The 25,539-nt window shown below is 56.5% G+C and overlaps 1 protein-coding gene across 1 annotated transcript in view; it reads right to left on the minus strand.

Annotated features, from left to right (window-relative positions):
• The window catches only part of ABCA2 (ATP binding cassette subfamily A member 2), a 31,687-nt gene extending 6,610 nt beyond the window's left edge, over nucleotides 1–25,077 (minus strand). The window contains exons 1-37 of the mRNA XM_070955812.1: nucleotides 24,931–25,077; nucleotides 17,025–17,118; nucleotides 16,456–16,458; nucleotides 14,968–15,079; nucleotides 14,327–14,496; nucleotides 14,023–14,150; nucleotides 13,826–13,903; nucleotides 13,331–13,516; nucleotides 12,914–13,132; nucleotides 12,421–12,749; nucleotides 12,181–12,340; nucleotides 11,690–11,818; nucleotides 11,373–11,540; nucleotides 10,804–10,900; nucleotides 9,371–9,544; nucleotides 8,998–9,100; nucleotides 8,687–8,801; nucleotides 7,684–7,874; nucleotides 7,273–7,423; nucleotides 6,830–7,034; nucleotides 6,559–6,720; nucleotides 6,207–6,387; nucleotides 5,896–6,108; nucleotides 5,468–5,664; nucleotides 5,138–5,320; nucleotides 4,619–4,803; nucleotides 3,874–3,994; nucleotides 3,496–3,798; nucleotides 3,050–3,262; nucleotides 2,684–2,783; nucleotides 2,075–2,400; nucleotides 1,637–1,850; nucleotides 1,423–1,528; nucleotides 1,118–1,229; nucleotides 830–890; nucleotides 325–499; nucleotides 89–204 (exon numbers count right to left, since the gene is read on the minus strand). Of these exons, the coding sequence (XP_070811913.1) occupies nucleotides 89–204; nucleotides 325–499; nucleotides 830–890; nucleotides 1,118–1,229; nucleotides 1,423–1,528; nucleotides 1,637–1,850; nucleotides 2,075–2,400; nucleotides 2,684–2,783; nucleotides 3,050–3,262; nucleotides 3,496–3,798; nucleotides 3,874–3,994; nucleotides 4,619–4,803; nucleotides 5,138–5,320; nucleotides 5,468–5,664; nucleotides 5,896–6,108; nucleotides 6,207–6,387; nucleotides 6,559–6,720; nucleotides 6,830–7,034; nucleotides 7,273–7,423; nucleotides 7,684–7,874; nucleotides 8,687–8,801; nucleotides 8,998–9,100; nucleotides 9,371–9,544; nucleotides 10,804–10,900; nucleotides 11,373–11,540; nucleotides 11,690–11,818; nucleotides 12,181–12,340; nucleotides 12,421–12,749; nucleotides 12,914–13,132; nucleotides 13,331–13,516; nucleotides 13,826–13,903; nucleotides 14,023–14,150; nucleotides 14,327–14,496; nucleotides 14,968–15,079; nucleotides 16,456–16,458; nucleotides 17,025–17,118; nucleotides 24,931–24,996 (5,846 nt within the window). The 5' untranslated portion in view covers nucleotides 24,997–25,077. The remainder of the gene's footprint in view (nucleotides 1–88; nucleotides 205–324; nucleotides 500–829; nucleotides 891–1,117; nucleotides 1,230–1,422; nucleotides 1,529–1,636; nucleotides 1,851–2,074; nucleotides 2,401–2,683; nucleotides 2,784–3,049; nucleotides 3,263–3,495; nucleotides 3,799–3,873; nucleotides 3,995–4,618; nucleotides 4,804–5,137; nucleotides 5,321–5,467; nucleotides 5,665–5,895; nucleotides 6,109–6,206; nucleotides 6,388–6,558; nucleotides 6,721–6,829; nucleotides 7,035–7,272; nucleotides 7,424–7,683; nucleotides 7,875–8,686; nucleotides 8,802–8,997; nucleotides 9,101–9,370; nucleotides 9,545–10,803; nucleotides 10,901–11,372; nucleotides 11,541–11,689; nucleotides 11,819–12,180; nucleotides 12,341–12,420; nucleotides 12,750–12,913; nucleotides 13,133–13,330; nucleotides 13,517–13,825; nucleotides 13,904–14,022; nucleotides 14,151–14,326; nucleotides 14,497–14,967; nucleotides 15,080–16,455; nucleotides 16,459–17,024; nucleotides 17,119–24,930) is intronic.
• Between the last annotated feature and the right edge of the window lie 462 nt (nucleotides 25,078–25,539).

The following is a 25,539-nucleotide window of genomic DNA, read 5'->3' on the forward strand; positions in this document are numbered from 1 at the left end:
ACTGTGCATGCCTCAGGCTGAGGCCAGGCAGGGGAGGCCGCCCCCCCTCACCAGGGCCCCGATGGCTCCTCTCCCAGCTGCCACTCACCCATAGAGCAGGAAGAGGGCGACCACCGCAGGGAAGTTGGTGGGAGAGGTGTAAGCCGGCAGGTCGAAGACGAAGAGAATAATGATGCAGCAAGTGGCTGGCACCAGGTAGTTGAGCTGGAGAGGAGGGCAGGGGGTGAAGGAGGCTCAATCATGGCGTCCCCTGCCCCCACAGCCACCCCCCTCCACTCCCCTAATGGCTTGGGGGTCCCAGCCAGCCCCCACCCCACAGCCTACCATGTCCCAGACGTAGTTGGCCAGCCAGTAGATGACGGGGTCGCAGCCGCTGACGAACTGGAGGTGTTTGGCTTTGGTGGACTTCTCGGCCACCAGAAAGACGACGAAACTGGCCGGCACGAAGGACATGGCCACGATAATGAAGATGGCGATGACCACGTCAGTGCCTTGCAGGCTGAGGGGAGGAGGAGAGGTTGGCCAGCTTGTAAACGTTCCTCTGCTTCCCCACCCCCTTTGCAGAATCCGGCCCTGTTTGCCCCAAAGCTTGCACAACGCCCCTGCGAGGTTGGGATGGTTCCCCCCACCCGAGCTCTGTGAATGCCCTGGGCTGCTACAAGAGAGGCCCTTGCTTGCCAGAGGGAGGAGTGGGATACAAGGGAAACTTGACCCCCCTGCTACCCTGAGTCATAAAAACATACTGAAAAGCAGTGCAGAAATAAACCAACGAGCAGCGTCTGTGGAGAAGCAAGGGATTAAGAGGGGGAGGGAGGGAAAGGGGACCTACAGGTAATCCAGAGAAAGGCTGGCGCTGGTCTTGTTCATGGGATGGTTGGTCAGAGTGATGCCTGGGGGGCAGAGAGAGAGTCTGGCATGAGTGCCTGAGAAGGCTTTCTCTGCCAGGCCCACCAATCTCCTCCACCTCCAGATTCCCTCCTAGCCACATGGCCTCCTCCTCCTCCTCCTCCTCTTCCTCCTCTCCTCCTATGCGGCTGCACAGCCTCTCCACACCACCTGGTCGAGTGCTGCTGCTGCCCCAATTCTTCCCAGCATCCTTTCCACCCTTGCTGCTCACCATAGGCTGCGCGGTTGCCTCTGCTGCTGGGCAGGTTGGCACGGAGGATGGCATTGTTGAGGGCATTGAGGTAGGTGGGCATGCTGTGGTATCCTTTGTTGTTGTAGTACACCTAGGAAGGTAGCGTAGGGAGGGGAGCATTGGCCCGGGCTGCTCTCCTGCGGACAGGGGGCTTGAACAGGGCAGCGGGCACAGAGGACCCCGAGAGGGAACGGCCCCTGGTAGCTGGGACAGGAACTCCCATTCATGCCCATCCGGCTGGTGCTGCCCACCATAGATTGGCAGAGCTATAACTGAGCCCCTACCTGGGCAGTGCTGCGGACAGCAATTTTCCGGAGCATCGGGGGCGCGTTGTCCCCAAAAGAGGCCGGGATGGATCTCTGGATGTTGCCGAAGGTTACCGCTCCATACCTGGGACAGGAAAGCAGCCGCCACATTCACTAACAGGCACCTGCTAGAGGTCCTCCTGGGGGGGGAGGGTGCTGCCCCCAACCCCACCATGCACGCCCACGCACACACCTGTGCAGCCGAAAGCGGTCCGATGTGTAGAGCAGATACTCGGAGACGTTACGCCCCGTGATGTCCACCAGTATGTCCCCCGTCACCACCTTCATCTGGGGAGGGTGCCCCCCTACCCCGCTGGGGCAGGAGAAGCCAGTGCCCTGCATGGAGCAGGTGCACCTGATGGGTTCGTGGACGATGCTGGGCTGGGCCGGGGTGGAGGTGACCATCTCTGGCAGGGAGGAAAACCGAGAGCGGTTTCACCCACCAAGGGAGCCCAGCACTGCGGAGGAGCCGCGCAGAAAAGGACGGAAGGGAGCCAGCCTTTCAGTCGAGGGGCTCCCAGTCTCCCCCAGAGCCCGTCCTGGGCGCCCCTCCCAGCCAACCAGAGGCGCCACGGAAGAGCCATTTTCAGAGCCTGCCTCTCGTCTCCAGCCCTCTCGACGGCCACCTTACCTTGAACCGTGGGCGGGAAAGTGGTGAAGTTCCAGGCCCGCAGCAAGTCCTCATCCAGAGAGAAGGGGTAGTCGGAGGGGGCCGGGGACGGAGGGGGTGGCACGAAGTTGGAGAGGGGCAGGCCCTGGGTGAAGGAGTCCAGGCACATGGCATCAAAGTACTTGGCCGCCAACATCTTGGACTCGTTGCTGTTGAGGTTCAGGGACTGGACTTGCTGGTCCAGCGTGCTGTTGAAGGCCGACTTGAGCACACAGGTGGCCCCGATGCCGGAGGGCAGGTAGAAGGTGCTCACCAGCTGCTGGGCACTGGCGTCTGGCGATGGCTGGCTAATAGGAGGAGGAAGAGGAGAATTTTCCCAGCCCAAGGACTCCAGCTTTCCAGTCCCAGAGTTTGTGAAGGACAAACCCTGAAAGATTCTTCTCAAAGGAACAATCACCAAGGCAGATTGTACCCCATCCGTTTCAGAGCAGGCCCTGAAATGGGCAAGGGCCTCCTTGCTATGCCCCCCTCCCCAATCTTATAGGTCTCAGACCCTCTTGGACCCTCCTGGGAAAGGCCCTGGGGCTGGGGAGGGGGGGAAGAGTGCAAAGGGGAGGGGCAATCTCTTACTGGTTGCCACGTTCCTCGTTGGCGTAAGGGATGAAGTTGCCTCTGGGCTGGGTGTAATTGTGGTACTGGGAAGGCGAAAGGATGAGGGGAGGCAGGTCACCTGGAAAGCAAGAGGGGGCTGTAATAACCAGCCACGGAAGGACACCCCCATTTCGGCGGCAGAAAAGGGGGGGCAGGAAGAGGGTTGACATCGCCCCACCCCCCCTCCGTGGCTCCATGGCTCGCTCAAAGCAAAAATGCCCAACGAGGTTTAAAAATGTCCCTCTACCGATCAGCCTTCCCAATCCATCCCCTCCGGATGGTCAACCTTGGACCCACTGGGCAAGGACGGGGGGGGGGGGAAGGGGGGGACTCCTGTCACCTTACCTATTTCCGGGACAGAGAGGGCCACCGTCATGGCGACACAGACGAAGAAGGCGGGCAGCAGGATCTGGGAGAAGATGCCTTTGCTGTTGCGCTTGGCACAATGGAAACGCTTGACCAGCAGTCCGTGGAACTGGCGCAGCTTCAGCCAGGAGCCCTCCAGTTTGAAGCTGCCTTGTCCGGCCAGGGACGCCTCTTCCAGGTCAGCCTCTGGCTCTGCAGGAAGAGGAGACGCGATGGGTGCAAGGAGGGAAAGGGTCCCTGCCTCAGTTTCCCTTTCCTTCTCCTCCCAAATGCCCTTCCACCCTCAACCCGTTGCACCCCCAGGTCTTCTGCCGTGAAAAGGCATCCGTTGGGAAGCTTCAAAGCAGAACTCAAAGGGAACTTTTTGGGAACCAGGGGGGCCCTCCCCTCCCCTGCGCCCCTCAGACTTTTCCCCCGCTACAAACCTTGCAGGCTGCCATTATCGGGGTCTTGTGGGTTGTCAAACAAGGAGGAGTAATCTCCGTAGAACTCCGAATAAGCCCCACCGTCCTCGCCACGCACGGAGCCGGCCGAGGAGGAGGAGGAGGAGGAGGAATGCAAGGATGCCTGGGACTCGGCCAAGTCCGAGCAGTTCAGGAGGTTCCCCAGATCCACTTCGGGCTTGGTGGGCCTTGCCGGCCCTGGGAGCGGGTGGCCGTTGGCCTGGGGCTTGGGGCCAAGGCGGGGACTGGGCTGCGGGAAAGCCTCTTTCTTGGACTCCTTGATATCTGCAAGGGTGGGCAGAGGTGAGAATGGCTGCCGAGGACCCCCAGGCGAGGGAGGCCTGACCCCCTGCAGCGTACCCGCATCGCTGTTCTCGAGCGACTGGTCTTCTTCGGAGACCTTTAGGAAGACCTCTTCGAGGGTGGTGTCCATCAGGCCAAAGCTGGTGAGGTCCAGCTCTTCCAAACTGTGCTCCAGGTGCTGCAGAAGGGAGCAGGGGGACGTTAGGGGAAGTCCCACGGCAGCATCTCCACTTCGGGGGGTGGGGGGGTGTCGGGCTCCAAGTGGGCCTTGCAACCCTCTTCTCTGGAATCTCTCTGTGGCCCCGTCAAGCAACGATGCTTCCAGGGTGGACCAAAGGAATTCCCTTGTTCCACTCCTGTAGGAGCCTGCAGATTCGTGGCTTTGAATCAGCTTTTCCCAATTCCAGGAGGAGGAGATCAGAGGAGATCAACCCTGAGCTTCCAGGCTCAGGGGCAGTCTTCCTCTGCAACTACAAGGGGACTCTGTTATTGGCTCAGTCTGTGCCAACGACGTCATCCTCCGTAGTTTCTTCAGGGGCTCCTCAAATGTGAGATGTGAATTGCTTACAAATCCCCTGGAGGCAGAACAGGGTCATTTTAGGTTGGCAAGGACCCTCCCCCCTTCAAGAGGACTAGCTTCTTGAGAAGGGAGACCCAGAGATCACCATCCGGTTGCTTTAAAGCACCTTTTATGTGTTTCCACCCCCCAGGAAAGGAAGAAGCCCTGGAGTCAAAACCCAACGTAGCCCTCCCTCCCTCGCCTTGCCCTCCCTCCGCCCGCCTGTGAAACCCCTGCGCCCACCTGGAACAGCCGTTCGAAGCAGCCCTTCTTGGCGGCCTCGCTGGGCAGGATGTAGGAGAGCTCCGTGTTGGTGTTGGAGATGAGGAGGCAGGAGGCCACGTGCTTCTTGATGAACTGGCTGACTCGCTCCTCGGAGCAGGGGCTGGTGGCGGAGGGGCAGGGCGGGCTGCGGGGGAGCCCCGTCTCTGGGGAGGAGGGAGGAAGGGAGGGGAGAGTTAGCCAGGCCAAAGGAAAAGAGGACGGAGGGGAGGGTCGCTCAGAATTTGAAGCATTATCCCCCCATAATAGCTGCAGAATTGGGTGATTTCCAAAGAAACCAGCTGGGCCAAAGTCTTTCAGAAAAGAAGCAGAGAGAAAAGGAAAGAGACGGGGCTGCAAAGGGCCTGACGGTGACTTGAACCTCCCTGGTCCGAGGAAGTCTACCTAAAGCACGAAAGGCCAAGGACGCAAGAGGACCGAGGCTCGAAGCCTGAGGATTCCACCTGTCCTGGACACAGGAGGGCCGGAGGGGCCACTGACCGCTGTTGGTCCGTGTGTCCGACTGCTTCTTCACCACCGTCAGCTTGTAGCCGTCCCCATAGGTGCTTTTCAGGAAGAGGGGCGACCCACAGCACTTCAGCTTCCCGTGGGAGATGATGGCGATGCGATCGCCCAGCAGGTCCGCTTCGTCCATGTGGTGGGTGGACAGGAGGATGGTCCTTCCTGGGGGGCAGAAAAAGGGGAGGTGGGACACGTGGGGGTGGAAGGACCCCGGAGGGCACCTCACAAAGCGCCCACCAAGGTGAGAGAGGACCAGGGCCCTGCTAAGTGCCACCACTGCACCCCCCAAAAAAGGGGCCGGCGACCCACCTTGCTTGTACTTGAGGATGAGGTCCCAGATGGCTCGGCGGGCATAAGGGTCCACACCGGCTGTGGGCTCGTCCAGGATGACGGCCCGTGAGCCCCCCACGAAGGCAATGGCCACCGAGAGCTTCCTCTTCATCCCTCCGGACAGCATCTGCACCAGGAAGTGGCACTTGTGGGTCAACTCCAGGTCCTCGATCATCCTGTGGGGAAAAAAGCAAAGTGGGGCTCACTTTGGGAGCCCCTCTGGGAGACTCGCCCGGCCTGTTCCGGATCTGCTGGAGGAGAGGAATCTCGATCTGAGCTTAAAGCTCCCCCTGCCCGAGAGGCTGGAGAGACCAGGAGGAAAGGGTTAGGGTTAGCCCACTCCTGCTGGCTGGGGAGCATGGGAGCTGGGATCCAAGAGTGCCGGGGGAGGGTCGGGGGACACCAACTTGGCCATCTCCTTGCAGATCTCCTCCTTGGCCATGCCCTTCAGCTGCGAGTAGAACCAGAGGTGCTCCTCCACCGTCAGCTTGTCAAAGAGGACGTTGTGCTGCGGGCACATGCCCAAGTTCTTCCGGATCTGGTCCATCTCCGTCCGGATGTCATGGCCATAAATGGTGGCCGAGCCGGAGGTCGGAGGGAAAAGGCCGGTCAAGATGGACCTGTGGGAGAGGAAGCGGCACAGGGATGGGGTTAGACGGAGCCCCCACACACTCCCTGCCCCCCACACACCCTGCCAGGGGGCACCTACAACACTCACATGGTGGTTGTCTTGCCAGCGCCGTTGTGGCCCAGAAAGGAGACCACCTGGTTCTCGTAGAGGTTGAGGCTCAGCTTGTTCAGAGCCAGCTTTTGGTCGGTCTTGTAGATCTTGGTTAGTTTGTCCACGCAGACCACCAGGGGCAGGTGGGTGGGCTCCTCCTCGATGCCCCGGCTCTCCTCTGCAGTGGTCAACAAAGAGCAGAGAACACGGGGGGGAGGGGATCTGTCTGTGAGGTGTCGAAGGAAAAAGCACGGCCTTTCCGGACTTCTCTGGCCAGGTGTGCCAGTGCGAGTCTTCAAAGGTCATGCAAAGAGGGAGCCCTTCCCGCGATGCCCCACCACCCCCTTACCCATCCTCCTGTTCTCCATGGCACAGGCTTGGTCCTCCTCTGTGACACTCAGGTGGCTCTTTGACCAGGGCCATGACCAGTCCCAGGCCTCGGTGCGCCCGTTTCCCAGCCAGTAGGACTTCTGCAGTGGAAAGTACCAAGGCCGAGGGAGCCCGTACATCCCTGCGGGAGAAGCAGCGGTTGGCATAGCAGGAACCCTCCCTGGAGGGTCTCAGCCCAGGGTGGTGGCGGCTGCAGTGAGCAAGACCCCCGAGCTCCCCCAAACCCATACCTGGGTGCACGGCTTCGATATACCACGTCAGCACCCCATAGACCACAGCGTCAATGATCAGCATCATCATGGAAAGCAGGAGGTTGAAGTCATCCCCTTCCACGGGGGACTGGCTAAAGGTGTGCCACTGGATGCCCACGCCAGACACTTCGTAGAGGGCAAAGTATTTTGAGCCCAGGCCAAAGGCCGTGGTGGACATCAGGGACTGGGGAGAAATGGAGAGGGACGGGGGTGAAAAACTCCTCAAGGGGCTGAGAAGCATACGGGAGTGCCTTGGTCATGCCCCTGCTGTGCCAGGCCGATGCCCAACCGAGAACAGCCCAGGCCCCCCATCCCCCCAGCTGGAAGAGGAGTCGTTGCACCACAGGGACAGATCTTCCCAAGGCTTCTGCTGCCACCCCGAGTGCCAGGAACCCCAACTGCGTCTCTCCTGGGGGACTCACGGCAATGCACTTCTCGAAGGCGGTGATCTTGTCGTGGGCCACCTCCTCCCGGATGGCCACATACATGTAAGGGACGTAGCTGAGGAAGTAGATGATCCCACCGCAGGCCGAGGCCAGCTTGGCCTTCGAATACAGCACGGACACCAGGAAGCTGCAGGGAAAGAGGGGGAGAGGTCGGTGACAGGCCGCAGTTCTGTGGATGGGGGAAAGTGGGCTTAGCTAAGCAGGCTTCCCAAGCCCATCATCCTCAGCCGGGGACTACGTTGAGGAAGAAGGTTGAGGGCATCTCCACAGGAGGCGAGGGAACACATCTCCTACTTTTGCAAAGCAGCACAATGTAGACTAGAGGAGGAACCCCCGCACCCCCCGACATGAGGGCCAAGGTTCAACCAGGCCACCTTCCCTCCTCACCAGAACATGATGGTGGCCACGGCGTAGACGGCCAGGAAGAGCCAGATGATGAGGACGTCGCTGTGCATGAGGACCTTCCCGTACTTGAGAATGGCGGTCAGGGCAGTGACCGAGATGGACAGCTGGACGAAGCCTGTGATGAACCACGCCACCCAGTGGACGGCATTATTCAGCCCCATCATCTTCATCACCTGCAACGCATCAGCCCCAGGGTAAGTGCCTCTCGGCAGTTTTTGGGCCCCAAATCTCTCATAAATTGCTCCAGTTCTGAAATTCTGAGTCTCTGGTGCTCACAGGGATGGGAATCCAGCGGTCTTTCCAAGGCAAAATTGCTATGGACAGGAGAGCTTCTCGCGAGGGCCTCTCCCTGCCTGCCCGCCTGGACGGAATCTCTCTCTGCAGCTGGCACCTCTGCCAACTCTCCTCTCCCTTGGCAGGGACGCAGCCACCCACCCGAAGGCAGGCTGGCTGGCTCTCTGCCCTGGCACTTCATCATGATCTCATTAAGCAGGGTGGCCGAGGGACACGGCCACGCCAGCAGCAATGGGAAGGGAAGGCCCTCCTGGCACAGAGGCAAGGAAAGAGCTCTGCAGGGAAGCGCCACAGAAGGGAGGACGCCGGCTTGGGAAGTGGCACGGCTGAAAAGATGGAGACGGGACAGCTGGAGGGTCCCCCTCTGTGAGCACTTCCAGGAGGTGGTTTCGCCCCCCTCAGCCCTTCACAGCACCCATTTCATTACTCTGCCACATTACTCTGCCCCTACAGGGCCCTGCTGGGAGCCTCCCATTCTGGGTGAGGGTGTGACTTTCCCCCGATCGCCCCCCAATTCTGAAACAGCCACCCCATTTCCTCTCACGGTCCCAGCTGCAGCACCCAGCTCAGCCCTGACTTTTCAGCAAAGCCTCCCTTGGACTGTTTCCCCGCTCTCCTCCTTCCTTTCCTGCCCCTGAATACCTCCCTGGCCTTGGGAAGCAGCTGTCGCCTTCCGCCCCTCCCATCCCACCTCCTTCAGATGATGCTCCTTCTCCGCAACAATGTGCTGGATCATCATGGCCACCGAGTAGACCCAGGAGATGACCATGCACAGCGGCATCATGTGCTCAATCACGAACAGGAAGCTGGAGGAGGGGAAAAAGGGAGCCTCATCCACAGCCCAGGAACCCCCCTGCCATCCCAGGAGGCGAAGGCCGAGTGAGTCGGGGGCCAGGCAGGCGGCAGCTCCAGAGCACAGTCCTTCTCCTTGGCCTCCGGCCTTCCAGAGAAGAGCTGTTCTCCCAGGGAGCATCACCTCCCAAGGCAGAGAAGGGGACTCACTCATCACGGGTGTAACAGGGGTAGGGAAACATCTGCACGTAATTGCCAGGCTCCACCACATCGCGGCCGACAAAGGTGTTGACAATGGCACGCTCCATCATGTCTTTGGAAAGAGAGAAGCAGCACTTAAGTTGATGCCGATGGTTCTCAGGGCATCAATTCCTGCAGTTGTGAAGGTCAGCACTGGGGCACCCAAACCGGCCTCCAGAGGTGACTGGCCTTTTCAGCGCACAGATAATAAAACGAAGGGTCAGGAAGTGGTACTGAAGGGTGTGCTTAATTAACCTACAGTCAAAGGGGACAGCTTCCACAGACATTGGGACAGGAAAAGGGAGCATCTAATTCAGGCTCTGAAAAAGCCATCTGGGCTCACCTTGGATCCAGACAAAGCCATAAAGGAAGTAGAAACGCCCCCCGTTGTTTGGACCGGGTCTCCAGTACGCCCGCCGGATCTCATTGGTCTTTTCCGTGAAGCTGGAATTTTGGCGGATCTTGTACATGACGTGAGGAGGGAGGCTGCCATCCTTGTTGGTTTGGAAGATCACACCTTTGGGAGAAAAGGAGAAATAGTCCACAAGAGAGGCAAAAAAAAGTGCCAGCACACTTCTGGCTCAGTCCCAAAGTAGGTCAGGTGCTGACCTGGGACGTTGCATTCAACCAACAGATCATCTACTCTAAAATAATCGGTGGCCTCTGAAGTAAATGTACCCATCAGTCCATATTCCTGTCTCTCTAGCCTTATACCCAGAAAAAGCTCCGAGGTACATCGTTGTGCAGCCAGGAAGTCAACACACCAGTGTTTCCCAACCTTGTCCTCTTTAAGACACGTGCACTTCAATTCCCAGAATTCCCAGCCAGCAGGCTCATCCTCCCAGAATTCCGGGAGTTGACACCTACACATCCTATACTTGACAAGGTTGACAAACTGCAATATATGGGATGAATCACTTTGGAGCTGTCCAGAGTGCTGAAGCCCCTGCACCACCATTCCTCCTCCACCAGGAAAAGACATCCCGGGATAATGGGAGTTGTAGTCCAAAACATTAGAAGCCCCCCTCTTAGAAACTCTTTCCCGGGCCAAAATCAAAAAGTGGCTAGAGAAAATAACACAACCACCGATAAATGCAAAACCTGAGATGTTCCTACTAGGGATATTCACAGAAAAATTTACGAAGGAAGTAAAATATTTAATATTACATATTTTAACTGCCGCTCATATAGTCTATGCCCAGAATTGGAAGAAAGAAAATGTACCATCTGAAGACGAGTTAATAAAAAAAATCTTGGAATGTGCCGAGATGGACAAACTGACAAAAGAACTTAAAGAAAAAGGGGATACAGAATACTATAGGACTTGGCACAAGTGGTATAAGTAGTTGGAAGGAAGGAAAAATGAAGAAGAAAATTAGGGGGGAAAGATAGAAATGTTAAAAAAGACAGAAAGGATATGTTAAAGTATAAAAAGTAGGAAATAGATATGAATGAGAGAAATATATTATATATATAGTAATTAAAATGTTGGGGACAAGTAGTAAATCGGAATCATACCAAGAGAAAGAAGGGGAAATTGTGAATAACAAAGAAGATCACCATGCAATAGGTGTAAAGAGAGTGCGTTTACAAATGTTGTATGTCTTGTATTGTTATATTGTGTTATAAAATAATAATACAAAGAAACTCTTCCCCCTTGGCTACACTGAGGGCCAGTCCTGCCTAGAAGCCTCAGTGGTCCAGCTGGTGGCTCTGCCACTCGGGCGGAAGAGCTGCGAGGGAGGGCGATGAGGGGAAGGCAAAGTTTGCCCGTACTGGCGAAGACGGTGACGTTGTCGTGGTAGGCTTGGTTCAGGGTGTAATTCACGATGCTCTCTTCATCTGGAAAGCCCTTGAAGATGTCCACGCTGACCTGAGGGAAAGGGGAAGCCTTTGAGGTGCAAGGGAGGCGCTTTGACACCCCAAAATTAAGTTTCCCCTCAGCCAGTGGAGAGACAGCGTGTTGCGAGCCCCAGTCCTAGGAACTTCCCAAGCAGGAAACCCCCGCCCTCTGGAAAGCAAAGCCCACTCAAAGACGGAGGAAACCAACCCCTGCCAGCCCGTGCTCAGCTTCTATAGCCTATTCTAGAAGTTTGTATTTTTAAGCCATTTGAATCTCAAATCCTTTCATGCGGTTTTAAATCATGACTTTTTACCAAACGGCACCATGCCAAAAATATATTTTAAACCTTTAACGTACTTTTAAAAAAAGTCTTGCCGTGTCCTCTTCCAGGACTCCTTTCTTGACCTCCCAACCCCGAGATCTCCCCATTTTCTCTCCTCCCAGGCGGAGCCCAGCTTGACCCTTCACCTTTCGGCCTGAGAGGAGGTCCAGCGAGACCCACCTTGGACATGAACTGGATCCAGCCGCAGGCAGCGTTGTCGATCGTGTCCAGCTGCTGGAGAAGCGTGCTGGTGTTGGAGAGGGACAAGTTGCTCTCCATGAAGTTATGGAAGACGGTGCTGTCGGAGACGTTCAGGATCTCGGGGTGCCTGTGAAGATCTGCCGCCATCTGGGGGGGCCCGAAGAGAGCAGGGAGTGAGAGCGTGCAGCCCCTTCCTCTCTGGCTTCAGCTGGGCTGGGCGGAAACACCCTGTTTGCCGGCCTTCTTCCCTGCTGCCCTGGGCGGGTGGGGGGCTCAAGCCAATCCCCCCCCCATACCTGCTGGAGCCAGGCAATCCGCTGCTGCAACTTGCCCTCCTCCAGGAAGCCCCGGATCTCAGCTGAGATGTTCAGCCAGACCTGGGCGTACCGCGTCACGTTCCCGACAAAGGCGAAGGTCTCGTTGGCCTGTTGTGCAGGGGGAGAGGACGTTAAGCAGGACACCCCAAGAGTCTGCAGGGGGTATTCAAGGGGAATCTGGGGACATTTTCCTTTGGGTGCTGAGAACTGTGCCCTGGAATAAAAAGAAACCTCTTTGCCGCTCAGGGAAAGGCAGGGCAGTGGCTGGCATCGGGAGCACCAGATCCTTTTTGGTTTCGCTTCTTCTTGGAGTCGGCATCCAAGCAGCCTGCTGCCCCTCCGAAGGTCAACCACACAACATGCCAAGGGAGTGTGCGCTCTATTTGGGGAGAGGGCAGGAGGCACCCCTGGACGCATCGACTAAGCAAAGCCTCGAATGCAGAAGCCGCCCGTTCCTGCGCTCTGCCCACCTTCAAGATGACTTTATCCACCTCGGTGCCAACGGGCGAATACAGGATCTTGGGGTTGCTGGTCATGAGGTGCACCAGGAGGCCCAGGTTGCGCTGCTCCTTGCTGGTGAAGCCCAAAGAGCTCATGTTCCCCTGCCGGAGGGCCTCGGGTTCAATCGTCCTGAGGGGAGAGATTCTGAAGGTCAACGGCCCACGCCTGCGCTCCATCGGCCCCAAAGCAAAGCCCCCGGGGACCCTCACCGGTTGTTCCCGCAAAGGATGGGCTGCAGGCCGGCCCAGAGCTGCACGAATGCCGAGCACTGCCCTTGCGCATCCTCGGCTGGCGTCTCGCTCTCGGCCCGGCCCTCCTCGGAGCTGGAATTGGTGCCAGAGGTGAAGTTCACAACTGAGCCAGTGCTGTTGGGGGCGATGGGGGGCACTTTGGCGGCACAGGCTCCCTTGGGGAGGAGCTTGGCCAGAGCGGAGAGGATGTCCAGGTCCTTCAGCACCTTCTCCATTTCCATCAGGTCCTCCAGCAGGGCATGGAGGCGGCTCTGGGCCACGGTGTGGTTCACCTCATCCAGCTTCAGCTGCAGGATCAAAGATCTGGTTGCAACCCAGGAAGGTCCTTTGGGGTACAATCGCACTGGGCCCATCCCGGCCCTGCACTGGACACTCAGGTGAGGCTCTCGGGGCAGGAGGAGGACGCCCGAGGGCTGGGGTGCCGCAGAAGAGTCTGCCCTGCCCACCTCACCTGTTCAGCCACCTTGCGAGCTTCCAGCTGGTCCTTCATCTCCACGGCCAGCTGCCTGAAGTAGTCAGCCCGCAGGCTGGCGCTCCGGTTGCAGACAGAGGCACGATAGGCCCGCAGGAGAGGCTGCTGGCTCTCTGGGATGGCCAGGATGCGCCTCAGCTCGTCCTGGCTCTGGTGACACGTCAGGCTCTCCAGCACAGGGGGGGTGAAAAGGATGTTCTGGGGGGGGGGGGGAAGCAGCTGTTGTCATTGAAGGAATAGCCAGTGCAAGCAGACCAGCCGTGAGGGCAGAGCAGGGTTGTTGGGGCTGGGGGAGGCTGGTGGCTGCCCCCTCCCTGCCTTCCCTCTGAGCACCCTTCCTGAAGCCCCCTCCCCAATCCCCCAGTCAGAGAGTTGGCTTCCTCCTGGCCCCCTCACCTCCACATCCCTCACAAAGGTCTGGGGGCTGTCGGAGCCGGGGGACTCTGCCACGGGGCTGGCCAGGCCCAAAGCGTGGGAGAAGAGCCGGAGGATGGCCTTCCGCTGGGCGCCTTTGGGGGGGCGGCGCAGCGCTTGCCGGACCAGCCCATCTTCCATCATCTTCAGGTTGCCCAGGAAGCTTCTCTGGGGAGGGGAAGAGTGGAGAAGAGGACCCAGAGACCCTCCGAATCTGGCTGATGCTCCTCTGTCTCTCTGGCTTCTCTTTTACACACACCCGCCCCCTCCCTCCCTGCCTCACAATTCCCCACCTCCAAGGAAGTCTTTGAAGAGGCAGGCTGGGCTTTTGGACCACACAGGAATGATCCATTCGCCCCTCCCCCCTTCCTGAACCAGCCCATCCATCACCCCCAGCCAGGCCCTTGTCCATCCTCCCCCCTCTCCTCCCCCCCCCACCTGCCATGACCAGCAACATGAGGCTCCAGGAAGTCTCACCTCCGGGTGATGCCGCTTGTCCACTAGGCCAAAGTTGTCGGCAAAGCCGGGAGACACACCAAAGATGAGCCGGTAGACCTATGGAAAGAACTGTCAATCTTTGACCCTGGCAACTGCCCCCCACTTCCCCCCAATCTGGAGCCCGACTGTCCCTCCAGGTACTGCGCCTGCAGCTGACTGCCCCCTGCCCCGCCAACCTCTCTCAGGTTGATGCTGGAGCCTGTGAGCAGCCCCACCGTCTCGTTGGACAAGGAGAGGTTCTGCATGAGGAAACGGTGAAGCTCCGTCTTGTCCTTGGCCACGGAGTCCAGGGAGAAGCCGGGGGCTGCCAAAGAAGGATAAATGGGGAGGGGGAGATTGGGCAGTGAGTGCAAGCGGGGAGAGAGCCCACTCTCAGGCAGGAAGCAGCTCAGCTCCTCCCCAAACGCAGCAACCATTCAGAGGAGGCAAGCAGCTGCATCCTGGCCTGGCCCTTCCCCACAGGAAGGACCCCCAACCCACCTGCCTGGGTGGTGAAGTGGGGCTCCACGGGGCTGGGCCCGGTGCTGCTGCCAAGAGACTCCAGGTGGCGCCGGAGAGACTCCAACTCCTCTTCCGGCCCAGCATGATCCGGGTCGAACAGATTGCTCTTCTCCACCACCTCCTTCAGCCGCTCCAGCAACTGGGTCACCCTGCAGGAAAGATCCACGAGGGGGGGGAGGCATATATGAACGGGGGGTGGGGGGCACACCCTGAGAGGGACTCTGGCTTTCTTCAGTCCTTTGCACTTGCCAGGGTTGGTGGAGAAAAGAGGCTGAAGCCTGCCCACCTTTGCTCTCCGGGAAAGCACACAAAGGAACGAAAGACACCCCCCCCCAACTCAGGCTGCCCCCCCTTTCCTTCCTGCTTAATGCCAAGCTTTCAGTTCAACAGGCAGCTCTTTGTGCCCCCTCCCCCAGAGGAGGGCCCCCCTCTAGCAATAAATGGCTGCAGCCAAAACTCTCCCCTTGCCACTGGAAGAGTGACCGAGGCTCCCTTGAAGGGATCTGGGGGCCTAGGCTGGGCCAAGGAGGCCCCTTGGCCTCGGCAAGCTCCTCTCTCCAGTGGCAAACCACCTTTTTCAACAGAATACCAGAAATCGGGCCTTTGGGGTGTGGACCCACCTGGAATTGGAGTACTGCAAGAACCCAAACTCATCGCGCTGCCCGTCGGGACACAGGGACTGCATGACGGGCAAGATGCCGGCCGAGGTGAGGGGTGCTGCCGTGTAGTAGGCTAGAGAAGGAAGAGCGTGAGAAAAGAGGGGTGGGTGGAAACCTGACAGGGTGTGTAAGAAGACGCACAACCAGTTCAGAGAGCCGTGTGAAAGTCAGATCAGTTGGGGAGAGTCTCTTCCAATTAGCCAGAGGGACGGTTCCAGGGGTTAAAGGTCAGAGGTCCTTCCATCAAATTCCCCCTTTCCCCAAGCTTAAGCATGCCCTGGAGATGTGCTGGATCATATGCCCCATGACACTTGGCCAGGGGTTATGGGTACTGTAGTCCAGCACCTCAGGAGCATGGAGAAGCCGGTTCTTTGCCCGTAGCCAAGCTGGCATCATGTCTGTTCCCAGGCAGAACTCCAAGCCGCTTGCAGCTCCTTACCAACTGGAATTTGGAGCCAAAACAAAACCTTCCCCAATATTACAAGGTTTAAGACCAACCCACCAAGATAAATTTGCCATAACCCAAATTACACTAAAAAAAACCCACTACAATTTTGCTTTAAAGCTATGCTAATAGTTGCCCTTCTGCAGACATTAAAAAGTTGGACTTTAAATGTCCAGTCTGAATTCCAGGATCTCCAAAAGGTACAGCTTGATCCAACCATTTCACTTCGTGAAAGGTTTACTCAAAAGAATGATTAGTTTCTAAACAAACACGCAATCTAATTTTATTTACTCGTCTATGCTTTGGTGCCAGAGGCATTGGAGATTCTGCAAGCGCCTGAGTTGGTGACCCATCCAGAACCTCAGAAGCCAGGAAACCAGTGACCTTTGACCCCCTGGCCAAAGGCAGATGGCTTTGGCCAACCAGTTAGTCACATCCTAGAGGGCAAGTTAAAAAGACAGGAAGGATGGGCTGGGGCAGGAGCGAATTAAGCCAGGATCCAACCCTGATCAACTGCAGGAGAAAAAGCAGAATTAGGGTGGGTGGGTGGGGATAAGCTAGATATGAATCTAGGAGGGGGCTGGATCGCAATGGTGGCAAATAACCCTCTATGGCCTTTTTTGGGAGGGGGCATTTTCAAGGCTTTAGCAATTCCCAAAGCTGCAAAGGGAGTGATGGCCTTTGGGAACGGGCCTCGGCTTCCGAATTTGCACAGGACTTTATACCCCTTTGCCAATCCCCAACAGTTACCTGCCACCATGACTGGGAGGGCTATGAATGCGAGGGGAGATGGGAAAAAGCTGGCATTAAAACAACGTTAGTCAACTAGGGGGGGCCAAGCAGCCCCCCAAAGACGTGGCCTCAGCCCAAAGGAAACCAACTTACAGACTAGAGGAAACAAAGGCGCAAAAGAAGATAGAAAGAAATCAGGTCAGGGAAAAGAAAAGAAAAATAAGAGTGGGGGGAAGAGAAGAAAAAAAATGTTTCAGAAACAAAAGAAAAACAAACTTCAAAGCAAAACGGGGCGGATCATGGCGATGCCTCAGATGGCAGAACGGGCAGCCTGGGCAGCTTCCCATGGGCATGGGGGAGGGTGGTACCAAAGAAAGGATGGTGGGCCGGGGGGGCATTACCTGTGGGCACCTAAAGGTTGCTCCTGATTCCAATGGGGCTTAATGAAGAGTTACGACCCTCTGCCTTTGCAGGAGCTTGGCTCCTTTTCAGATAAACCCTGATCACTAACAGAGCAGCTGCAATGCGGTGGGATTCTGGGGGTCCCAAAGCCAGAACCCTTGCCAGCTGGCTTGGCTGGGGAAGCAGCTCTGGGAAGAGGCTGCCCATCGCATCTCTGTAGGAGTTTCTGCACCAGGTGAGCTAGTTTCCAGGCAGCCGCTCGGAGCTGAGGATGCTTTTTGTCTGAAGCTCAGGAAGTGGGCAAGGATATTTTGCTAACTGCAGGGCACTGCACCCCTCAGCTCTGTCTTCCTGGGGGGGCCTGGTTGCCACTGTGGACTTTGTGCCCGTGGCCATCAGGGGAGACTCACCAGATTCCTCCCGGCGGCCAGGCACTTACCTTCCTTCACCGCGATGGTGGGCTTTTTCTGCCTCAGCCCCAGCAGAATGAAGAAGAGCACCAGCGGGATGAAGATTTCGAAGGACAGCACCCACTGGAGAGAGGAGGGGAAGAGCTGGGATGAGTCAAAGGGCAGGGGGAGACCTCCAGGCAGAGCCCACCGTCCCCAAGAGCCTGGCTGGAAGGCAAATGGGGGAGACAGACACCCCGCTGGCCTCTTTTGAGCCGAAGGAGCAGGCTGGTGAAGCCCCCCAAATCCGAGGAGGCTTAGGATCCCCCAAGTCGCCGTCCTCTTTGCGAGCGGGTGGAGGGGAGGAATGGATCAGGAGGCAACCTGGGAATGCCAACCAGACCTCCTGACTCACTGACCTAGATTCGAAACACAGGCGCTCCAGCTCTTCTGGTGGCAACAACCCGTGTTTGTTCTGCTCGAACGAAGCTGACTAGTGCAAACCCAGAATGTCGGGCAATTGAGCCTTCAAAGTATTGTGAAAATGGGGCGGGAGGGAGCGTTGCTGTGCAAGATCCCCACCCAGATCCTCCTACCTCGCCAGCAGCCCTTCCCACCCCGTCTGCCCACCTGGATGCCCATTTTGCTCTTCTTGGTTCGCGCAGCTCCGAACATCTCCCGCCTCCCCTACAGACCCAAGAGAAGAAGTGGCCCCCTTCTCTCCTCAGAAGGGTCCACCTGTGAAGGTGCCCCTTGGCCCGTGGCCACAATTGACCTGCTGATTCTTCCCCGGAGTCATGGACTTAAAGAGGCCTTCCTAAAATGGGGAGCCGAGGGGGCTTCAGCACCACAGCCATGGCCTCCCTTGCCACACCTGGGCAACCGAGCCCCCGCCTGCCAGGTTCCCACACTAAGGAAGCTCCATGGAGGGTCATGCAAAAAACACCAGTGGGAGTGGACAGAAGATCTCGGTATCCTCCCTGGAGATTACTCAGAGGGGGGTTGAAATTTTCCTCTTGAAGAGTGCCCACAGAAACGTTCCTCTGCTGGGAGGGGAACTGGGAAAACTGGGGGCAGACGCATTCGGGCCTCGGATGCAGGAGCTTCTCATGCCCAAGCCAAGTCAAGCCACTGGGGACGTTTCCTCCAGGGAGGGCAGCCATCTCCCCACTGGATCCCTCCTCCTTTGTTTTCTCGCGGGAAGCTCACAATTGTCACTTTGTCACCAGAAACACCAGGCCTGATTTATTAGCTGGTTTCTACCAGGCAGCGCCAAGCATTTTGGCCACCGAATGGCCGTCTTGCCTTCCGCCATTAACGTCTTGGAAGGAAGAGGCAGCGCCTGGTGTTTGCTTCGGACAGGACAGAAGGGGCTCCGGGCCACTGGCACCTGCAATGCCCCAACGGCCGGTTAGGGAGTGCTGAAGCAGACCAAAGAGGGGGAAGTCACAGCTGGCACTGGACAGCCCTTTGCCCAAGCTGGCCAACGTGGAAAGGGCAGGGAAAGAGGGTGGCACTGCCCGCAGCCCACACGGCACTCAAGGCTGATGGAAAGACCCTCGGGCTAAAACCCTACAAGAGGGGGCTGCTTTAGAGCAAAATATTTATGTCACACACATTATTAGTTCCTTCTTTGTGGCTCTGGAATTAAGCAAGTCTGTATATTTCCATTTCCTTGAGCAAAATTGCAGCACTAACTGTTGCTTCTACAGTAAAAAAACATCAGCAGAAAATTTTCCTGTTAACCCGCAACAACCGAAAAGGGAAAGAAAAGACGCACATTCCCTTGCCCAGTCTTGCCCAGTCTTTGCAGGGCCAGCTACCTGGGCAGGGAAGGTTCCCACCTGGCCCTTTATGGGAGCAGCGGGCAAGTGGATCCTATCAGGTCTTTGATCCAGTTTTCTCCCCCCCTCCCCCCCCGTTCTCTTTTGGATCGTTCTTCAATTTATTTTTCTTAAAAATAGCCTTATGAAGAAGATCCTCTTTGCTACGTTTCCATAGCAACCAAATCCGGGTTTGCATTGCAAGCAGGCACACCGTTCTGCCCCCAAGACACCACGCCGGAGTGAATCACCCCTTGACAGAAAATGGGTTCAGACCCCGCAAAGAGACTGCTGGCACTCGCTCTCTTACACACCCACACAGCAAACCCCGGCCCACCCACCCCACCCCAAAAAATGGGAACGGAGACAAGCGATGGGAAGGGCTCTCAGAAAGAAAGCAGGGCCCTCTGTTAAAAACACAGCCGCACCAAGTGTGTGAGTGTGTGAGTGGGGGGGGGACTATTCCTGCACAACTGGATAGCAAGGGAAAGTCTTTTTCTTCTCTTCACCCAGCAGCCTCGAGGACTTCCCTCAACACCTTATATACGCGCTCTTTGCTGGCTAAAGGAGAGGCCGGTTGGCAGCTGCCTTTTCTTTTTTGCTTTTGCAATGATGAAATCGGACAAAGGTCCACAGGTCTTGCTGGCTGCAGCTGCCACCTAGGCCCTCCCAGGAATGTTTACCAGAGTCACCTCTGCCCTAAAAGGAAAGGGGTGTGTGTGGCTGTTTAGCAGGAGAAGATAAGACCCACAACACAGCTTGTGATGCGATTACGCAGAGCCTGGAGGAAGCAGCTAGAGAGAGCGTCTCCCTTCCAGTGAAAGTCATGGTCATTTCCTCACTGTTTCATCTGGCAAAACTAAGAGCAGTAAACGTGGGCTGAGAACTGACAGGGGAAGCGGACCAGAGAAATCCACCGACAGATTATTTCACTGATCCTGATGCTCAGGGGCAGTCTAGCTTAGCGTGCAGCTCAACTTTGACAACTTAAGGTGTGTGGACTTCAACTCCCAGAATTCCCCAAGCAGATTGCTGGGACGAATTTGGATGCTTTGGAGAATTGACTAAATTCTAAAGCAGTGTTTCTCAATCATGAGAACATCAAGATGCAGGGACTTTCTCTCCCAGAATTCCCCAGCCAGCTTGCTGCCTGGAGAACTCTGGGAGTTGAAGTCCACACACCCTAGTCACCAAGGTAGAGAAACACCAGCCTAGCGGGGAAGGGGAGGATCGGACTGGAAGCATCGGGTTTCTCCATGGAACCAACAGCAAAATGTTCTCACGCCTTCCGCATAAAGAATTGTCACGTGGGTGCAAATTGGCTTTTAATGCTCTTTCTTGTTAGCGTTCTTGCTGGGGGTGAAATGCCATTTATCTGGCCCTGCCCACATCTCTCTTTCACTTCCAGACTGATAAATCAAAGAGTTCCAGGTAAATTATGACCTGGCTCCGATCTCCAAGGCAAGCAACGCTGGGCAGCTCCCTGGATTTCCTGCAGCTGCAGGCATGTTCTCAGGTAGAGTCAAGAAGGGGAGGCTGGCACTCACTCGCCAAACACACTGGCCCCGTGTTTCCCCCGTGGGAATCTTGCTATGCCACCAAGCGCCATCTGATCGCCCGAGGCACGGCAGGTGTGCCTTCCCTCGGAAGGAAGGAGACCTTCTGTTTGGCACTGCCAAGGAGGAAGCGATTGGCCAGATGAGAAGGCCTGAAGTACCAGAACAAAAGGACAAGTTCAAAATCCACCTAGAATGGGAGTTGCCCCGTCCAAGCCTCTAATTGTGCCAATAGCCACAATGCCAGAGAAGAAAGCAGATTTCTTGCCTTCAGTCGTGTGAAAGCTCAGGGGCATGACCACGAGGGTCCCTGCCTAGAGACACACACCCCCCACCGCTTGGGGAAAGGCAGACCTTCCCTGTATCGGATCCGAAGCCAGTCTGGCTGCTTCCTCACCAGACCTGCCCTGAATGTTGTTATTTCAAAAGATTTCATCAGGGCAGAATGTTCCCTCGCAGAGTTAATTACAAACTTTCTCCAAGTATTTTCTTTTCAACTTTTAAAACACACCCTCGAACAAATCAGTTCCTGTATCTAAATATATGAATTTTGCATCAAGCAACAATTGCTCTCTCTCCCTCTCTCCCTCCTGTAGTCAAAAGGGCCCTTTGCTTTAAGTGGGATTAAATGGCAGCCTTTTTCTTGTTCACCCCCTTCCCTCTCTTTACCTTAAAGAGAAATGGAGAAGCAGATAAAAAGTGCATGGAATAACAGGGGGAGGGGAGGAAATTAACCTGCACAGCTCAAGTTATGTGCCTGGCGGAACAGCTGCCCGAGGAACAGGTGGGTGGTTGCCCAGCACGACACCCAGTTGAGTGCCTAAAATTAACAACCTGCACCTTTATTCACGGCCACCAAAAAAACAACAGCCTATTCCACTCAGGGATTTTTATATGGGCCTTTCCCCTCCCTCCATCTTCAGCAGACAGTCAAAAGCCACAAGAGAGTCACCTCCGTTCTCCCTCCCCAAATTTTCATGCACAAGAGGATTAAAAGAGGAGCAGAGCTGCCCACCTTGTTCCTAGCTTTAGAGCAGCTGGGTGGGTGGGTGGGTGGGTAGGAGGACGGCGGGCAAAGAAAATCCCTGCATCAAATACAGAAGATGCTCTCACAGGCTTCCCAGAAACTCGCAGCCGAGGTGGCGTTGACGTCCTGGTGGACAAACCCCGCTTTGTCCAGGCGGGGAGGTCAGCTCCAGCAGGCCAGCCAAATCTCCCCATTTCAAAGGGGGAGAACAATGGAAAGGCCCACAAGGGAGTGTAGGCTTGTGTTAAAGCTGCTTTCTTCCCCCTCCAGATGTCCCTTAACAGAGTTCCAGATCTGGAAAGGTCTCTGTAAACAAACCAGCATGTACAAAAGGGCCCAGCTGGATCGATGCACCCCGCGTGGGGCCAGGCTGCTCTGGCCACCAGACTGGCCCAGACGAGGAACCCCAGGGGAGGAGCCCTGAAACGGGGCAGCCTTTCTTCCCTCACGTGGATCCAAAGCAAGGAGAGCCTTTAAAGACCCTGGAGGTAAACCCAGCCCAGCAACATTGGCCATGCTCTGGAGGGGGCTGCATGTGACGCTTCTATGGGAGTGTCCCTTCTCCATTCCTCTGGCCAGAGAAGGAGAAGAACTGCAGGTTCCCTCTTTGGAGGCTGCACCAGCCTCCTGTGGAGGCTTCAACCCACCCAGCCTGATTCCCTAGAGGGGGGCAAAGAAAGGGCTTAAATGCGACCCCTCCCTTTAGAGCAGCGGGACTCAAACGGGGCCACTCTGAAGACGGGTAGACTTCCACTCCCAGAATTCTCTGGCCAGCTTTGGGGACCAGGTTCTCCCCAAACACAAACTTTGTTTGCTCTGCTCTTAGGGAAGTCAGTTTTCCGACAGGGTCGGTCTGTCTATTTTGCTATGCAACAGAGACAGGAAGCAGAACAGAAGAATTTTCTGGAAAAAGCACCAGGTTTTATCTGGCCAGAGCTAAAGGAGGAGCTCTCCGTTGTGTCTGGCCCAGCTCAGCTCTTGGTGTCAAGATGGACCCATCCCTGCAGGTCAGCCAGCCTCCCCTGCCTGTGGGGAACTGTTTGGTCTCCCCGGGATAACAGGCAGCCCGAGAGTCCGGAGGGTCTCCCATGCGAGTCCTGGCAGGGCACAAGCGCACCGAGCTCTCCTGCGAGGGGGCCACATCCCACCCAGGAAGCTGCAAAGGGATCCAAGGCTGCTCCGCAGCAGGAGCTTCTGCGGAATTTATGCCCCTGAAGCCGCCTTGGTGCTGCTGCAGAGGCCTTCGCCAGATCCTCCAGGGCTCCTTCATTACAATGGGCATAAATTAGGGGGAGGGGAACCGAGCCCCGGGGAGGCTCTCTTCTGCAGAGGGAAGGAGCCACGGCATCAATGAAATTACAGTTCCAAGAACGGGGCAGATCGCTGGATTATTCAGAGGGAGGTCAAAGATAAAGCGAAACCGATGCCAGAGGAAGCAGCCAAACTCCACAAGGCTATCAAACTGCCCCAAGATAACAAATGACCCACAGATGCCCCAGTGGCAAACAGCAAAATCCCAGCATGCCATCCCCACCCAGCCCTTTCCTAAGAAGGCCCCCAGCCGTGAGGCTGGCCACACGGAAACCTCACCCCTGTTTTACGGGGCTCATCCCTGCTGAGAAGAGGCTGGAGGCTGAAGAGGGATTCAGCTCCAGCCAAAGTGGGAAAGCCAGCAGAGGGTCCTGCCGGGATGGAGGAGCAGAGAAGGGAAGGGAAGGAGACACACCAGCTTCCAAGAGAGCTAGGATACATTAGAACGTCTCTTTAATGGCCTAATCCTCACGCAGCATAGAGAGGCTCAGAAAAGCCTTCCTGGCCCTTGGAAAGGCAGAGAGGGAAATGAAAGACCCCCCAGTCCCGGGTGGCGCAAGAACGCCTCCACACCCCCTGCTTCCAGGTAGCCCCAAACTACCTGCGCACAATCGGAGCCCTGCTCCTGAGCTGGGAAGAGAAAAACAAAGCAGGTGTGGATTTTTACTGGAGGAGATGGCAAGACATGATAAGACTGTGAATCTGAATCTTGAAAATTTTAGAGAGGAAATTAAAGAGTTGATTCAACAAAAGTATGATATTCTGAAGCAACATATGAAAAGTTTTATAGAAATAATTCTGAAGATGGATGAAATTATCAATTCAAAAATAGACACTAAGGAAGTTGATGATAAGATTTATAATTTGGATAATAAAATACAAAGAATTGAAAATGATTTAATAAGGATTCAAGAAAAAAGCTCAGAAGTAGAGTTTAAAAAAATAAAGGAAGCTGACTATAAGACTTACAATGTAGATAATATAAAACAAAGGATTGAAAATGAAACCACAATAATGCAATTCAGACTCATGGAACTTGCAGTTAGAATTAGGGGAATACAGGAAGATAAAAGACAAGATTTGAGAAAGATGTCTGCTGAAGTTCTGGCTAGGATTTTAAAGGTTAGCCCTGAAGATGTATCCTGCAAGATTGATAAGGCCTACAGAGTTAATTCTTGGGTGGCAAAGCAAAGGCAGTTGCCTAGAGATGTGGTGATTTACTTTACTGATAAAGAAATAGGAAATGATATTGTGCAAAAGTCTTTCAACTCCACTCTTGAAATACATGGAAGGAAGATCTGGAAAGCCTGCCCAGCCTCCCTCATCATCTTTGATCAAGGTTAACTCAGCCTTCCAAGGTGGGTAAAATGAAGACCCAAACTGTTGGGGGCAACAGGATGACTCTGAAAACCGCTTAGAGGAGGCTGTAAAGCACTGCAAAGCACTATATAAGTTTAAGCGCTATGGCTATTGTTATTAAGGGCTGGAAAACAACACAGAAACTGCCCAGCCTGGATGGAGGCCGAGGGGCACAGAAGGGAAGACACCCACCCACCTCCTGCTCTCTAGATATGATGGACTACAACGCCCATGATTCCCAACACGTTGGCTGTCCCCCAGCGAGGGGAAGTGGAGGATACCCCATCCCTGACCTGTTGCCGGTCTCTGTCTCTCTCTAAAGAAGAGGCCTTTGCAGCCGCTTCCTGCCCTTGACCTGGAAACCGAGGGAAGAGCGGCGGGCAGGGCCAGGTGGACAGGTGGAGGCAGCCTTCGCCCAGCCTCTTGCAGCCTCCCCAAATGTGACAATCCACGGGGGGGGGGGGGAGCGTCTTCTGAGCCCCGGGTTGGCCCTCTTTGTCTTCCAGCCCCTCCGACCAAAGCCGGGGTCCAGCCCCACAGCTTCCCTCCTGCCCTTCCAGCCAGCGGCAGAGGGTCTTCCAAGCAGATCCCCTCCCCCGCAGCCAGGCCGGGAGGGGGGCAAGCGCAGAGATTGGCCGCAGATCGGCCTCTGGGAGGGGGGGAGGCTGCCTTCGGACTCCCACCCCAGCTGTTCGGCGGGAGCCTTTCCTAAGCCTCCCCGACCCCCCCCCCCCCGCAAAATAGCGCAAGAAAATCTCGGCCATCCCCAAGACCGCCGGCCTCTGGGAAGCCCCGCCGACCAAGGGGGGGGGAGGAGGGGGCCAAGCCCCGTCCCCTCCCTTCCCACAAATTCTTCACCCCCCTCCCCCCCACTACTGACCGGGCTGCGTCGCTTCAGCGTCACGTTCTTCCATAGCAGGAGATAAAGTTGGTGCAGGAAGCCCATCGCGTCGCCCTTCCCTGGGCATCGGCTGCGGGGCGCAGTTGTAGCGTCCAAGGCCGCCCACCGCGGAGACCCCCTCGCCTTCCTCGCCGGCGGCTTCGACGGAGCAACAGCCGATCCTTTCCTCTCTGCTGCAGGCGGGCGGAGGTGGACTGGAGGCGGGCAGAGCCTCGCACACGCCCGCCCAGGAGGGAGGGAGGGAGGCAGGCAGGGAGGGCGGGGCGGCGTCGGGCCTCGGCCCAGCTCCCGCGCAGCCCCCGCCCGGCCGAGACGCTCCGCTCTTCGCTCTCCGCCGCAAAGCCTCCAACCCTGCGGGGGCAGCGGACAACGTTTCTTTCCTCCCTTCCTTCCCTCCTTCGCTTCAGCACCGGCGAGTGTCTTTTTAAAGGGCACGTTGACGGGCAGCACAGGGCGGGCGATCCCAAGGAGCTGGGGCTTATTCGACCAAGGAGGCGCAGAGGCGATCTGCAGGAGGCTGGCACAGCTCACCCCGCGGAAAACTTCTGGCCGCTGGCCGCCGAGCCCCAGGGCGGTGCAGGACGAAAA

The sequence above is a fragment of the Pituophis catenifer genome, unplaced genomic scaffold (genome assembly GCF_029215685.1).
Source record: "Pituophis catenifer annectens isolate HBS135680 unplaced genomic scaffold, rPitCat1.0.hap2 SCAF_17, whole genome shotgun sequence".
NCBI classification, from domain to species: Eukaryota; Metazoa; Chordata; class Lepidosauria; order Squamata; family Colubridae; genus Pituophis; species Pituophis catenifer.